General features: G+C 39.0%; 1 protein-coding gene across 7 annotated transcripts in view; it reads right to left on the reverse strand.

Annotated features, from left to right (window-relative positions):
* The window catches only part of erc2 (ELKS/RAB6-interacting/CAST family member 2), a 51,382-nt gene extending 42,082 nt beyond the window's left edge, over positions 1-9,300 (reverse strand). For 6 of the 7 annotated variants that reach the window (XM_042495993.2, XM_088090320.1, XM_088090322.1 and 3 more), the window contains exons 1-2: positions 9,146-9,300; positions 472-1,281 (exon numbers count right to left, since the gene is read on the reverse strand). In XM_042495993.2, coding sequence (XP_042351927.2) covers positions 472-1,146 — 675 coding nt within the window. In that variant the 5' untranslated portion in view covers positions 1,147-1,281; positions 9,146-9,300. Of the gene's footprint in view, positions 1-471; positions 1,282-2,625; positions 3,008-9,145 lie in introns of those variants that run through there. The other variant, XM_088090318.1, reaches the window with a different exon arrangement.
* Between the last annotated feature and the right edge of the window lie 6,624 nt (positions 9,301-15,924).

Genomic DNA, 15,924 nt, shown 5'->3' on the forward strand with positions numbered 1-15,924 from the left:
ATACAGAATTCATCTGCTGGCAGTGTCATCGGGCTTTTTACCTAATTATTAAATAACTAAGAATGAGTTTTCATTGTCAAAGTTATGAAATATAAAATGTTTTCATATACTGCATAATGCTCAGTGTATCAGCTCATGTTTCAAAAACTAGATTATTGCAGGGTTTTGTATTTCCTGTGGCTCAAGTGGTCTCTCTGACATTGATTCCGTACTGGAGTACTATGTGAGGAGAGTGCGTGTTAAATATTTATGTGCACAAAGAACTCTTTCCAGAAAGGTTTCCACAAGTACTGAAAAACATGACTGACTGCATATTTCTCTGAACTCTTGGAGTGAGCGTGACAGTGGTCTATTGCAGACAAGAGAATGGAAAGCAGAGACACGCAGATCAAAGAGGAAAGTAGAAAGACAGCAGGCTGAAATTCAGTGCAGTACTGAGTAGATTATGACAGTTGAGGGGGCTGCTCTCACCTGGTTCTCCTCATGAGTGACTCTCATCTGCTCTTTAAGGATTGATGTGCGAGCCGCCTCCTCTTTCCTCATTATCCTCTCCTTCTTCAGCTCAGGACTCCAGAAGCTCTTGATGCTGTTGGTGGAGGACCCCAACTTACTGTCCTTGAGGTCGAGCTCTCGGCGCAGCAGCTCATTCTCCCTCTGCATATCCCTGAGCTGGGCTTGCATCTCCAGCAGCTCCCCACCACTGCCCCGCACCGCCTGCCTCAGCAGAGCGGAGGGCACCCCCTGGTGGTGGTGGTGGTGGTGCAGCATGGAGAGGGAGCCCAGGTCACTGTAAGACAGAAGGTCAGCATGGGGCAGCCCCACTGAAGCAATGTTGGGACTGCTGCCCATGGCTGTGACGCGGCCCCCGTACATGGCCCGGCTGGTGGCGCGACCCAGAGTCATAGTGCCTTTTGGGTAGGTGGCAGTGGAGCCCACGCCCTCGTGGTCACTCAGGTACATGGGCCCCGACGTAGCATAGGCAGCGTTGAGTGACTGGATGTTCTCCATGGAGAGCGTCTTTCCCCCCGCACCACCCCCGCCCCCGCTGTTGGCCCTCCGATGGCCCAGTCTGGGGGACCTTGGCAGGCGCGGGGACCGTGCGGGGCTGCTCTCTATATGCCCTACAGCTCTGGCACTGCCGTACATGTCCTGTGAATCGGCGGTGTAGCCACCAGAGGGTCCTTAACAGGAGCACGCTGAAATGAGACTGCTCTGACCCTCTGAAGCGCACATGGGTGATTTATTTCATGTCTTAATGGGGGGAGTACTTCAAAGTCAGATCTGAGGAAACGGGAGAGAAGCACCTGTTAGATGATGTTTGTGTGTGTCAGATGAAAGACAGAGAGAAATGCATACACTTTCATTAAATACAAACGGTACTACAAGGTAAAACAAACAGATATGACCTGAAAGATGCTACAGGTGAGGAAATAGATAGCTGTGTTAGTTTTAAGGCTGTATTAGTCAAAATCAGCATACTGACAAACTGTCATTTTTTATGTGGCTCTTTTTTTCAAATGGCCCACAGAAATTTCCCAGCATCATCCTGGATTTCCCACTAGCCAAAATGTATCTACATCCCATTAATGTTGCTAATACAGGCATGGAAAACAGCTTCATAACCACACAGTACACTGGCTTATTAATCATTAGAACATACAATAAAATATTGTTATCTTATATCAGATAGGGATGTCTCGATCAGATTGGAAGGATCAGTTGATCAGGATTGGTTATTTTGAGCACACATCCGGCCTGATGCCTTGTTTATGTACCCGTCACACAGGTGTTGTAAACGGAGAGCTCAATTTGTAGCAGATATTCAGGTTTTATTGAAATAATGATTTTCTTTTTTTTCACGTTCAACTTAGGCTACTACACCACTTTAAGTAAAATTGACATTTTTGTGGTTCATTCTTAGTGAACTAGTTTTACTATAATGCTGTAATAGGCCAAATTTCTGTTGTGACTGGGAATGTTTAGGTTAAGCTATAACACTACTTTCAAGTGTAATTGTGATATTACTTAATTATAGTGTTCTGTACGTTTTTTTTACATGCTACACTAAGTGGATTTGAGAGCAATTTCTGAAGAAATGTTTCAGTTTTTTTTAATAGTTTTGTTGTAAAATACAAATGCAGCAGTAAGTTAAATTATATGAGCCTTATAAAAATATTTTTATTTTGTTTACTTTATTTTGTAAAAAAAAATACAATGAAAAACAAACCAGAAACTTTTTGGGTGCGTACATTTTTCTTGTATGGTATTGTAAAGCTATTACATCATCAAGCATATACAATGGATTGATTTTAATAATTTTATAATATTTAAAGTGTGCATTGTGCAGCTGCATTATCCAGATAAATACGTATAAAAAAGTACCTGATCAGGTATATCAGATCTGTCTGTTCTCATACAAGATAGTGAATTATTTTAAATTACTCTAAATTATGATACCCATGAAGTCGGGATATCAACCGTTAGCTGTTAACTGGTTAACCACCGACAACAGTTTTGACAGTTGACCATGTTAGTCCCGTTAGCATGTTAGCTCTGTTAGCACAGGTAGTGGTGCTAACCATGTTAAAATGGGTTTTGCGGTTCAACATAAAGTCGCGTACTCACCGGGGCTACCTATGGAGGACACAGAAGGGTTGCCAGCATGTTGCGGCATCAACGCTGCCCCGACACTCGGACGGCATTTCCGGCTGTAATCGCCAAATTAGCACCGGTGCTAGCTAGCCTAGCTCCCACCATCCCCGTGTGGTGCGCAGGTCGGAGCGACCAAGGCTAACGTTAGCTAACCGGTGGAGACCGGAGGGTGGGCAGTCGATACGGTGTTTTTGCATGCTAACGCGGTTAGCCGGCTGTTTGTCAGCAAAGACAGCTGAGAAAATAATTAAATCATCCACATTTACAACGCAGACATTAACATTTCAGCTCCTCTAAGTGGACAGCGCTTTAAAATGCGGTGCTCAGGCTCACTGCGGCTCCGTGTTGTGTCAAAAACTGTTTCCTCGTTGAAATGTGTTTCCGCTTGTCTAAACCTGACCTAAGCCAAACTTTTTTTTTAATGGTTTCATACTTATTACACACTTACAACTTTATTGTTTTCTTTTACGAACCAGTTCAGTTATTTTAGTACTTGTTTTACTTGAAACACTGACATAATTCTATTGAAAAAAAATCTGCCTTTTGTATTTATATTTTATGCATTTTTAAAAAATATTTAGTATACTTTTAATATTTCCTCTTCTAACCCCCGCTTCTCTCTTTTGTGAAATATAAATTTTACATATTTTATATTATATGCCTGGACCAAACTCTTGTTTTATTTTACCTTATTTCGTTTTGTTTTATTTTAATAACCACAGATGATATTTGTGAGGAAAACTGAGGTAGCCTAATGACAAAATAATCTCCCACAAAAAGTCTGGGTTTATTATTTCAACCCATTATTATTTTTTTTATGTTTGTTTGGTTTTTTTTAGATTTGTGTTTATTAGTTTCTAAAAGGAAAAAATAACAAGCAATGATTCTGCTGTTAAGACCAAAGTAGCACTTAAGTGAGTGTGATATTTGGCTCTACTTGATCAGCTCTTCTTATATTTTCTGTAGAGAACAGAGTGATGTTTTCATACCATGTTTATTACTGTAATAACACGGCTGAACCACACTGATAGACTACAGGCTATCACAAATACACAGAAACACAGCAGCTGTTACTCTATAAAGAGCACCAGAGTACACCGCCATACACCACTGTGTTGAATCCAACAATACAAATCAATACAATGTCCCCAACTCAATTATAAAAGACAGCTAACATAATCAGGCCCATGGCATGTGACATTAAACAATCCTCTGCTGGATTGTATTGTCTCATAAACACATAAAACCTACAATTTAAAACAGACAAGGGACGTGCAATGATTTTATAACCACTGATGTTGTGCAATTCACAATATGCTGTATAGATTTTCCAGCCACAATTTTAATTAAAATTGCATAAATCAAAGGAAATTTAAATACCACAGAGCTTGCTGGCTAACAAGGAGAGAGGGATATGGGGGGGGGGCTTAATTTTTAATGTGGTAATAATGGTTTTGCCGATTCATACCACCTCCAGCTTCAATATAGCACAAGATATATCACAGTCTATGATATATTTAAGCTCGAGATGACACATAATGGTCATTATTACATTATGGTAGATATCTTTTGGGGTAAAATACAGAGAGGCGTTTAACAACAAAGACGCTGAGAGACGGTTGTTAATGTCACAGGCTGTCTGGTGATGAATAACACCGGACCGTCTGTGAGACAAAAAATTAGACTCTTCCATCAAAGCGAACTACGGTACTTTCTCTCCTCTGGTGACACTTGCTGCTCAGACCCAGTTGCCATGGTGACAATGCCTGGACTAACGGAGATAAAGCACCTCAGTCTTCTGACGTATAACGGGGACATGAGTTTTCAAAAAAACGGTGGTCGGATGTAGATGGTGAGTTTTGCGGCAGTGCCAAGGTGATATGACAGGCTTTATACGAGCTCTCTTTCTAACAATCCAAAGTTTTTCTTTTTCTTTTGAGGGACGGATGAAATGGCATGGCACAGAAAACCATGTGTCAACAGGTCTCCTGAAATCCAGTGAGATTTTGGATGGCAGGACTCACTGAAGCATCATCTGTGTGGAAACACTGGGCGGGGGGGCGGCTGTCACTGCAGCCTGGCACAGGAGGTCAGACAGCACACCGTCATCTCTGTTAGTAATACGCAAAAGGTGTCTACAAATAGGATGGAAATGAACTAATATAAAGAGCAAATCAACCACAATTTGTTAAAAGGCTCCTTTTTTCATCTTTGTCCCTCTGAGAGACACTGGCAAATTAAACTCACAATTTAAATATGCAGACATATGCAACAACAAACACTGCAGCTCTTATCTACAGTGGTCAGCCTGCTACAGCCGGTCTGTGAAGTCTGGTCAGGAAATGTTTTAAGAGCAAAAACAGCATTCAGCATTAGGCAGAAGAGAAAAACAACAAAAACATCTTGTAATAAATTAGAACTGACCTGCTGTATGTCTAGTCTGTTGAGGCTCAGCGTGTTTGTTTTTTGGTGAAACTGTTAGTGTGGATGATTCAACTCATTTTTGAGGCCTGACTGTGGTTTGCGGCGTAAAGCAAAACGTCCTGTGAAGCATCTTTCAGTCAGAGGTTGTTAGGATCTACATGTAATCACTGTTTCTCTTAGAGTTGTTTTTTTGGCATATGCTGTTATAATTTTTTAGACTTTTTCCACATCTTAAATGTTGTTATCGTGATTCAGTCAGCAATTTTCTGGCTTGTTTGTAATTCTTTACTGGGACATTTCACCACAAAATTAAAAATAATACATATTTTTACCTGTAGTTATTTATCAATCTGGACTGTTTTGGTGTAAGTGTAGGAACTATTTTCTCTTTACTACACCCACCAGCTGTATCACAGTGTAAAAGTAAGCATGCATCTACTCATGGATGAGAGACTTGTGCTCATGACAGTGGAGATGTAAACATTAATGTCGTCCTTTTCAGCAGACCTGTAATGTTAGAGAGCTAGCAATTGATGCACACTTCCTTCTGTGCAGTGATATTGTTGGCGGTTGTAGTTCTGTTGAAAGAAAATTGTTTCACATGAAACTGCTCACAACAAGGTCTGTGGATTATCTTGGGTAAGCGGGTCACAAAATGTTTTTTTGGCTCTTTCAGCACCACAAGCCGAGTGCCATATAGTTCCATTGTATTCAAGACAGGGCGGACATCTGTACGATCTCTACGACAGGTGGGAGGACAAATTTGTATTCATAATTTTGAAATGAACTATCCCTTTAAGTTGCTTATCTTAACTTGAACACTTCTATATAAAAAGTTTGTCAGCCATCTTACTAAAGCTGACACTCTGGTATTCAACTTCAGCTGTGATTGTCTTATGCAAAGCTGCCGTTGTATTTGTGAATTACAGGAAAACTATGTAATGTGATGTGTGGAAAAGTTTTTAAAAATTATGCCAACTGTGCCGCGTTGATGAGCCAGTGATCTGGGACATGTGCCATGTGAACGCAACTTCCATGCTTTGATTCCAGCTCCATTTTTGTTGCATGTCCTCCCCCTCGCTCATCATGTTTCCTGCCAATCTTCACTGTCAGCTATTTAATAATACTGTATGCCAGGAATATTCACTTTAAAAAAATCCTGATTACATATGCCAAATGGAGGAAAACACTGCTTGAAAGAAATGCTTAACACTACAGACGTATACCTCAAAAATAATCACACTGAACAAACATCTTAAATTAAATGCTGCACACAGTCTTTAACATAGGAGTGCCACAGTCACACATTTCACAGTGATTGCTTTAGTATTTACAGTAATGTTGTGAGGAGCTAGAATTTCTGACCTCAGTACATTACCTCGAAATCTATTATCTAATCTAATCTATCTAATCTAATCTATCTATTGATGTTCAATATGTGACAAGATTAATTTGCAGTAGTTTGAGAATACTGATGGGTTTGATCAAGTGTTCAGTATTAGGCTGTTTGTTGGTTTGTTTGTTTTTTTTTTAATTAGTCTATTCATTATTTAGTGCAGATAATAGAAAAAATATCCAATTTTGCATACTGAAATGATGTTACTGTCCTTGGCAGTCAGAAACCGAAAGATTTTCAGATTACAACAATATAAAACAGAGAACAAACTGTACATCCTCTCATTTTAGATGCTGATATCAATGAATCTTTGGTGTTTTGTTTGATACATGGCTTAAATATGCATCGTTTTGTTGATTGACTAATAAATCAATTGACTAATTCTATCTGCAAGTATACGTATAATGAACATTTAAGTCAAATGATGAATAAGTTTTGTAGAAATCTCAAATCCCTGGAATGTTGTACACCACTTTATATCCAATCAAAAACAAAATACGGTGACGGATTCCCCACACACACACACACACACACACACACAAATAAACACAGCACCAAAAGGCACATGTCTCAGTGGGCTGTGCAGAGGGAAATGACCCAAGTGCAATAACAGAGTATCATATTATTGCAGAAACAGTGATAATACTTGAGTGCCGCCAGGGATTCCAGCTGAGAAGGCCAATAATCCTTCACCCCACCCCCACGATACAGCAGTGGTGGACTGTAAGTACATTTACTCAAGTGCTGTACTTCAGTATTAATTTGAGGTACTTGAACTTTACTTGAGTATTTTATTTTCATGTCACTTTATACATTTACTTCACCACATTTCAGAGAGAAATGTTGTACTTTTTCCTTCACTACATTTATGTGACATAAAAAAACATAAGAGTTTCTAAAATTTGTTTTAATAAAATCGAGTACAGCTGCAATGACGAGTTGATTAATCAATTAGACGATTGACAAAAAATTAATTGCCAATTATTTTGATAAACATTTAAGTCTTTTTCTTTTTTTAAATGATTTTAAGTATTTTCAATTTTGTTTATAATTTTGAGGGGAGGTATGGGTTTTTTTTCTTCTATATTGAATAATTTTGACTTTTAGGGTGACATTTCAAATTTTTTTTCTAATATTGAGTTTTTTAATGTTTTATTCTAGTTTTTATTTTGAAGTTTTGGGTGTATTTTTTCTCCTTTTTTATATATATAATTTTGGCTTTGGGATGTTTTTTAGTGTCTTTTTAAATAATTCTTTTAATAATAGTTTGTTTGTTTTTCTGTTTTTTACTTGTACTTTTAACACTTTAGTACATTTTAATGATTATATTTACTTGTGCTTGACCTTTACTTGTAACAGAATTTTCACGGGGTGTCAATAGTACTTTTATTTAAGTAATGGATCTGAATACTTCATCGGCTACTGCTATGCATTTATCTTTACAACAAACAGAAGATGCATAAATACACTATGAATAACCACTTAAGGCTGTTACAGTTTAATATATGGTCTTTTTCATGCAGATTTTTGACACACGTGGCCATGCTGTCACTTCCATTTCTGAGCTGACGTCATTGCCACACTGCCCAGGTATTACTGAGCAATTACAGACACCAGGACCTGAAAACCTTTCAGCAAATGCCAGCACAGACCTCTGAAGAAATTATGACTGGCAATTCAAAGATCAGTGATGTGTTAACAGCGGGGAGGATACAGATGTTCTGACAGAAAGATTTCACCACAGGCGATGATGAGTGTATCTGTGGGGTCAGGGAGACCCTTTTTCTACGAGGCGATCGTGACATTTTAAGCCAGCATGCAGGCATTTTGTTCCTCCTCAAAACTGCACTGAATAAGACTAAAAAGCAGGAATCTTTGACTGCGAGGACGTGCTTTTGAGGTCAGAGCGCATGTCTGGGGCGGATAAAGGACATTTTTTTTGCTATAAATAGCCTTTACAATGGGTTAATAATAAAGGAATTGAATGTGAAAAGAAGCTCCTTCAGTGCGGTGCAGTGCTACTTGAGCAACACATGCAGCCTCCTCATCACGTATTCTACTACACAGTATTAACGCCCCCGTGCTTCCCACTGACTTCCATGGTTGGTTGATTGGATGAGAAAATGTAAATGTGCGAGTCCAAATGGCCTGATCATCCTCCGGGATCTCGAGCCGGCTTAGAAATGGCTGGTGAATGCAAAAATGACTGGGAAAACACGATGTTTATCCTTACCACACAGGCTTCGGTTTTCAATTCAAATGTTTATCATAATGTCTGCAGGCTGATGTGCAGGTTCAGTTAGTTGATGCAGCATAGGAAGCACGACCGAGCAATTGACAGCTCATTGGGCCTACATTTTCGATAGCTCCGGCGTGGTTTGCGTCGAGCACCTGAACACACCAATGAAACATTAGTCGACTGAAAACCTTTTATTTTGAAATACGGCGCTGCTTAAATAGTCTCGATTTTAAATGCAGACTCACAGGTTATCAAGTGATTGACTGTGTTCATGCAATCAACGAATGTTTTTTGTTTTTTTTTTTAAACGCACATAGCCGGTTCCTAATTCCGCCAGATCGCGCACAAAACGCGAAAACGACAGGACGCACGTGTCATTACTTCGATAACGCCACGCGGATGAAGTGGGTGCAGAATAAAAGATGAAAATGTACCTTGATCGATGTTAATTCCTCTCCTTCGCCGCTTTAGACGGCATCTTGTCGCCTCCATTCACCCCAGCAGCCTCTCTCAGCATCCTGCGCTGTCATTGGGCAGCGGACACGCTCTCTCTCCTCCTCTACACACCAGGGAGCAGCATCACCACTACTGCAAGTGGCAGCTGGCAGGAGGGGATGGGCGGATGAGATGCGGTGAGCGGCCTGCACTGAATTTCACATCATCTTGGTACTGAACGATGATCATTGGCCGCGGTCGCTCACATTAGTTGAAGATTTTTTTTTTTAGTTTTTAATTCGAGATCTTGTTGTCATCTTTTATGGATTTTGTTTTCCATCAATCACCGAGGTTTACAAGTGACCGGAAATACTGTAGTTACTGTACATTTCAGAGGAGGTGGACCTATTTCTAAATTAGATGTGTGGCTTGGATCAGCAGTCAAATCTGTGAGTAGAGCCAAAAGCAGTGCTTTTTTAATGAGAGCATTTTTTACCCTTAGTCTTGACTGTTAGGCAGCTCTCTCTCCCACACTGTAAACTGCCAACATCAGTGGCGGACCTTTCTATAGGTGACTGACATTTATGCCCCCAGCCCCCATTATTATTATCATTATTATTATTATATGGTGGGATCATAGACTGTATATAGAGATGGATTGGGGTGCCTGGTGGCTCAGTGGATAGAGCGGCGCCCCATGTACAGAGGCTGCATCCTCGCCGCAACGGCCGTGGGTTTGATTCTGGCCTCAGCCTTTTGCTGCATGTCTCCACCTCTCTCTCTACCATTTTCACGCTCACACTGTCCTGTCGATTGAAGGCAATAAAAGCCCAAAAAATAATCTTTAAAAAAAAAAAAAAATTAGGGGTCGCCCCCACGACCCCCCCATGCTTAAGTGAGGTTAAAATATCCAAGATAGGGGCGTTGCCATCTTGCAATGGTGATGTCATTGTGAGCCAGAGTCTGCACAGTAGTGATGTCTGTGGTAGGGTAGTTCCCGCCAAAACACCCTTCTGACCAAAAGCAAGCAGCGACGTTGGATGCGAGCACATGAATTGGCTGTCGCAGCTGTCAATCATGGCAGAAAAATCCCCTTTTATATAATTAGCTCACTAAAACCAAACCTATCATAACAACACTTGAACAATCATCATGCTGATGAGAACTTCCTTTGTGTACTTTTAGTTTTTAGTTTGGCCTGTGTCCCATTCGGTAACATGGAGGGGCGGGCTTTATGACCTATACTGCAGACAGACACCAGGGGGCGATCGAGATTGAAATGTTACACTTTGGGGGAGCTGTCATGTTCTCCATCTTTATATACAGTCTATGGGGGGGATGCATAACAATATCTGCACATCAATATCCACATCAGGAGATATTGGCTTTAAAATGAAATTGCAGAATCAGCCAACATGCTGATTTCTACCAATATCACAAACTGAAATGTTTTAATTTTTGGCAAAGTGAACAGGTACAAAACATCAGCCATAGGTTGAAGTATTTTTCTGATTTTGCACAATGAATGAATATGGCAAATATGGAAAAGCATTGTATTTTATGTCTCCATCTGCTGGCGGGCCATCACAGTAAGAGTATGCATGATATGATATTCATCCACTACAGAAGAGATTTGATAATCACTAAAAAACTGTGTATATCAATATATTTATCAGTTATCAGCCAAATGAGTCATTATATATCGGATGTCAGCAAAACATCAAATATCCTGCATCCTTAATTATATCATTTTTTTGCACTTGAAAGAAAAAAAAAGAGAAATCGTGGAGAACAAATTAGGAGAGCATCAGAGTAACTGAAAATGAAAAGGCAAAAGCCATCCCGAGCACAGAAAAAAAATTGTGACAATAAGACAACAAGAAATTTGCACATACCTTGTTCTTTGTCATTTGCTCTTGTTCTACAAATAAACACAATAATTATGATAATGTTGTTAATAATAATAATAATAATAACAATAGCACAGTGCTCCACAAAGACAGAAAAAACAGAGCCATGATCAAATAAAACACAGGAATTATTTTTTAAAAAAGAAAGAAAAACAGTTATAAAGGAGAATATAAATTATTAAAAGCATAGAACATCTTTCCTAAATCATAACACAAAATTTTCACTGCACATATTAGTAATAACAACAACGGCAGTTGAAACTTGCCTAGTGCACCCTGTTTGCTGGGTCCAGCACTGACCCTTATGAAACCATTTTTATTTAATGCTGTAGGTTAAATAATACCAAGCGACAGGACTCTGCTAATCCCAACAAGGAAGGGAGGGGATTTGTGTGCCTGACAGGCCGAACGCTGGGGGAAATAAAATTCTTTTTATCTTCATCTGTCATCTATCCTGTAGGCTAATTTCTTCCTCCTTCACAACTCTTGCACATCTGATCCACTTAATTCTTATTGGCTGAACAGCAGAAACAGAATTACCTCCAACACCGCTTGCATTAAACTGGATCAAGTGTGCAGAGACAGATGAAATAAAAGCACGCACCAAATGGAGAGACTTGCTTTCTTGCAGGGAGCTGGATGGCAAGATCAGTACCCCATGGTGGAGGTACATATACATATATATATATACAAAACTGCTCTTTTTGTGATGAACACTCTTGTTTTACACCTTTTTGGCATTGGTTTTACACCAAGAAATACTAGAAGGACATTTGCAGATACATCATGGACCATATCTTTAAAAATTTACAACAAACAATAATTTTAGGAAATTATTATGGGATTATTTTGGTATTTGGCTTTCTAAATTACCCCCAAAAAGAAGGCAATGCACATTTTCCAATTAATTTATTAATGATTTTACCAAAGCACCTCATACATAAATGTAAGTTTAACAATGAAAAACAACATCGCCAGTTTTCTGATTTTATTAAATTTTATATGAAAGTACTCACTGATTCAACTTACAAAAAGGCACTAAAGGCACTTTGATATTTGTATGCCTTATAATATTTTTATCTAATGTAATATCCCCCTTGCTTTTTGTTACTGTTTTGTTTGTATATATTAAATTGTATACTTGATTTTTGTTACACACTGTTGTGTAAATGATGGGGGGGATTATAGTACAGCAATAGGCCTATAGATACGAGAGTAGTCTTCTCATCCAGCTTTTGCCAAGAAAGTGAGTAAGCGCATTTCCCCAAAATGTCAAACTATTCCATCTAGTTTGAAGTGTGAGCTGAACTGAGACCGGTGGTCTGTGGTTTTACGTCAAACAGTTGGAGGAGAAATGACACAACCAGCAAAGTAAAGCCATGACGTACTCTGGTGTCTTTTATAACAGAATGTGGCGGCTCAACATTATAAATCACATTAGCCTGAGGTTTCCCATAGTGAGCGGCTCTGACAGAGGCACTTCTGTCGCAGCGTGAATCAATCTAAACTCGTGACTTCACACACTGTGACTTCACCATGAGGTGAGTACGTCCTTCAGAAGTGTTTGAACAGACAGCTCTGCAGGCTTTTCCAAAACTAAAACAATGTCCCCCTGGCTCCTGGCTTCCTCCTGCTCCCGCCTGCCTTCAGGCCGCCTGGAATTACAGGGACTTTCTCCCATTTTGCATTGTAAACACTGACACTAAGTGTGCTTGACAGGGCCCAAAGGAGAGGCATCAGCATTTCTGCGTCCTGAACACAAACACGCAGAGTCCCTCTTTCTTTGCTCTTGCACACATACAATATATGAACAGGAAAGAGAAGAAATAAGAAGCCCTTGTTTGCTCCAGTTGATTGAATACTTATTTCCTCTGTGTTCTACCTACATTTCCATGATGAGATCCCAATAACAGGCAGTGGTGGAAAATACTCTGCTACAAGTAAAAGTCCTGCACTGAAAATGTTTCTTGAGTAAAAGTAAGTATAATCAGAAAAATATACTTGAAGTATCAAGAATCAAGTACCTAATGTAGAAAAATCTTACCCTTAAAATCATTAGAAAAAAAGATTCGACAAAAAACACCTAAAAACCACCAAACTTATATAAATTTGTTGTTTGTTTTTTTTTTTTTAAAAAAAACGTCCAGAAAATTAAAAATTCATTAAAAAAAACCCAGAAAAAACATCCCAAAACCCTTAAAATTATGTAAATTATGTAACTTATGTTGTTTTTTTTATACATAATGCTTAATTTGTAAAGTAACTTAAGTGGTCAGTTAAATGTCTGAAATGACATGAAAATAAAATACTCAAATAAAGTACAAGTACCTTAAACTTATACTAAAGTACTTGAGTAAATGCACTGAGTTACATTCCACCTAAGCTGTTTGATTTTTTTCTGTAATTTTTATCTTATTCTGATAAGGCAGCATGAAGAGTTCAAAAGCTGGATTAGGAAAAAGTGTTTACAAACGGGAGCTTCAAGGCGGGCATGTAACAGGTAGATCCCAATCCCAGGAATATAAACACCTGGAAAAATCTAAACTCTAGCACAAACTGAAACTAGCACTCATTGGAATAAACACAAACAACAAACTGACCAGGAACAGAAGCCCTCAGCTGGTATATAGAGGGAGTCACTGAGCAGAAGGAGCAGCAACAGGTGAAACTGATCAGGGCGGGGCAGACAATCCAGAATGGAAAGAAAATACACAGATCAACCAACAGTGTTTTATCACTGCTGGAAAAAAACATCTTAAAAAACAACTTATGCTGGTAGCTGGTTTTAGTTGGTTTTAGCCAGTCGATGGTGGTTTTAGATGGTCTTGACCCAGTTCTTGCTGGTCTTTGATGGGTTAGCTGGGTGGGCCAAAGTCCAGACATGCTGGTGTGGCCAGTCTGTCATTTATCTTTATGCATATCCCATAACAGGAACTGATTTATGCCCTTGGCTTTTCATACTTCCCCCTCATGACACTGTTATTTCAAGGCTGTTTATTTGGCTTCAGTTTTACAGAAAAGTCAATGGACAATCACCACAAGCTGGTGTGACCAGCTCAACCACCAATAGTTATGTGAAAACATACCCTGAGCTGGTCAAACAAACTGGTCAAGAAGTACTAGTTGATGTTTTTTCAGCAGGGTGTCATGCATAAATCTAGATTATTTTTAAATTACCACTGAAACCACACTGTTTTCTGTTGCCAGCAGGTGTACAGGTATAGGCTCACATTAAGGGATAAAGTAGCCTAACAGCTCTAAACTGAGCTCACAAGGACAATCACAAGTAGCTGAAGTTAAAAACCTGTTTGATATGTGAAATCGCTGAATCAGGTTATTTTTCTTTTTCTGAGTCATGACAGTGATTTCAGGTTTCATCTTTTTTAAGGTGAGACAGCAGTGATCAACAGATGAGCCCTTTAGAAAGCATAAAGGCCTGGGGAGGGATGGTTTAATTATTGAAGTGTAGTGTATTGATTATGCAGTCTGTAGGACTGGCAACTAAGCAGATTAAGGTTGTGAGTGACAGGCAAAGGAGGAAAACCCAAGAAGCCAGTTTCCCTTCAGAATCAGCTTAATCTTAAGAAATAGGCTCAATTACGGTAATGTGCACACACGCTTTGGCTGCAGCAATGACAGATTGCTAATAATTAATTTTTCAGAATGAGCGGTCTTTGCTTCTGGTCACTCTCTGCCTCTACAGTTCCTCTACCTCTGTGTGGCACATTTCCCATCACTCCAGGTTGAGTCACAAAATGCTCCTCTGAGGTCATCGCTGATGGAAATAAGCAGTTATTCCTCAGAGGCTGAGGCTCCCCTCACAACTTTCAGGAAATGGATGAATGCAAGCATCCCAATTATGGTTTAATGATTTACATTTATGCCCTTAATAAGAGGACGATCAGGTCAAGTGACATATAACTGAGGACGGTAATGACAAACCATTAATCAGCTGCTGTATATAAGCATTCACCTGCTCTGCAGTGGGAGGGGGGAAACGGCTCAGAGATCACTGCTGCCAAAGACAAAACACAAACAGAAAAATGCCTATTAGAGGAATACTTCACCCCCAAATGACCAGCTGCATATCAAGTAATCACCTGGTGTTACACTGAATTTGTGAATGTTGTTTTTCTTGCATACCTCCACAGTGAACGAAGAATCCAAAAAAGGAGAGTTCTTGATTAATTGAAGTAAAGGGGGACCGTATTCAACTGCAGCGAAACGACATCAAAACATCTGTTAACAAACTCTCACACAACCAGTGCAAAATAATCCAAGTCTCATTTATCCACTCGAATGCTCAATTCTTGGATTATATTCATTGGTGGACAAAGCATTCAGATTCTTTATTTAAGTGAAATACTTATACCAAACTGTAGAAATACTCTGTTATAAGTTAATGTCCTGCATTGAAAATGTTACTTAAGTGAAGCAAGTAAGTATGGGGTTGGGCAGGGATATAATAACCACTATTTTTATTTTCTTAATTTTAGCTAGTAATTTTTCATGTAATTTTTTCTCTTGTATCTGAAAAATAACAAATATATTCCTTAAAAAATGTTGCCAAATAATTCTAAGTGTATCAGCAAAATGATTAATCGACTAAAACCCTCAAAATTATTTACAAAATTGAAGATGACACCCCCTAAAACTTGAAATAATTTTAAAAATAGAGAAAGACTTAAATGGTTATCAAAAATAATTAGCAGTTAATTTTCTGTGAATTGACCGATTGATTAATCAACAACTGTTGCAGCTGTTCTTTTGTAAAATCTTTGGTAATTTAATTTATATTAAAAGATATTTTATAAACCCATCAAATGCTTTTTATGCAAAAATCTGAATTTGTGAAGTAACTAAAGCTG

Source organism: Plectropomus leopardus, chromosome 2 (genome assembly GCF_026936395.1).
Source record: "Plectropomus leopardus strain MGB_pleo_1.0 chromosome 2, ASM2693639v1, whole genome shotgun sequence".
Lineage (NCBI taxonomy): Eukaryota > Metazoa > Chordata > Actinopteri > Perciformes > Serranidae > Plectropomus > Plectropomus leopardus.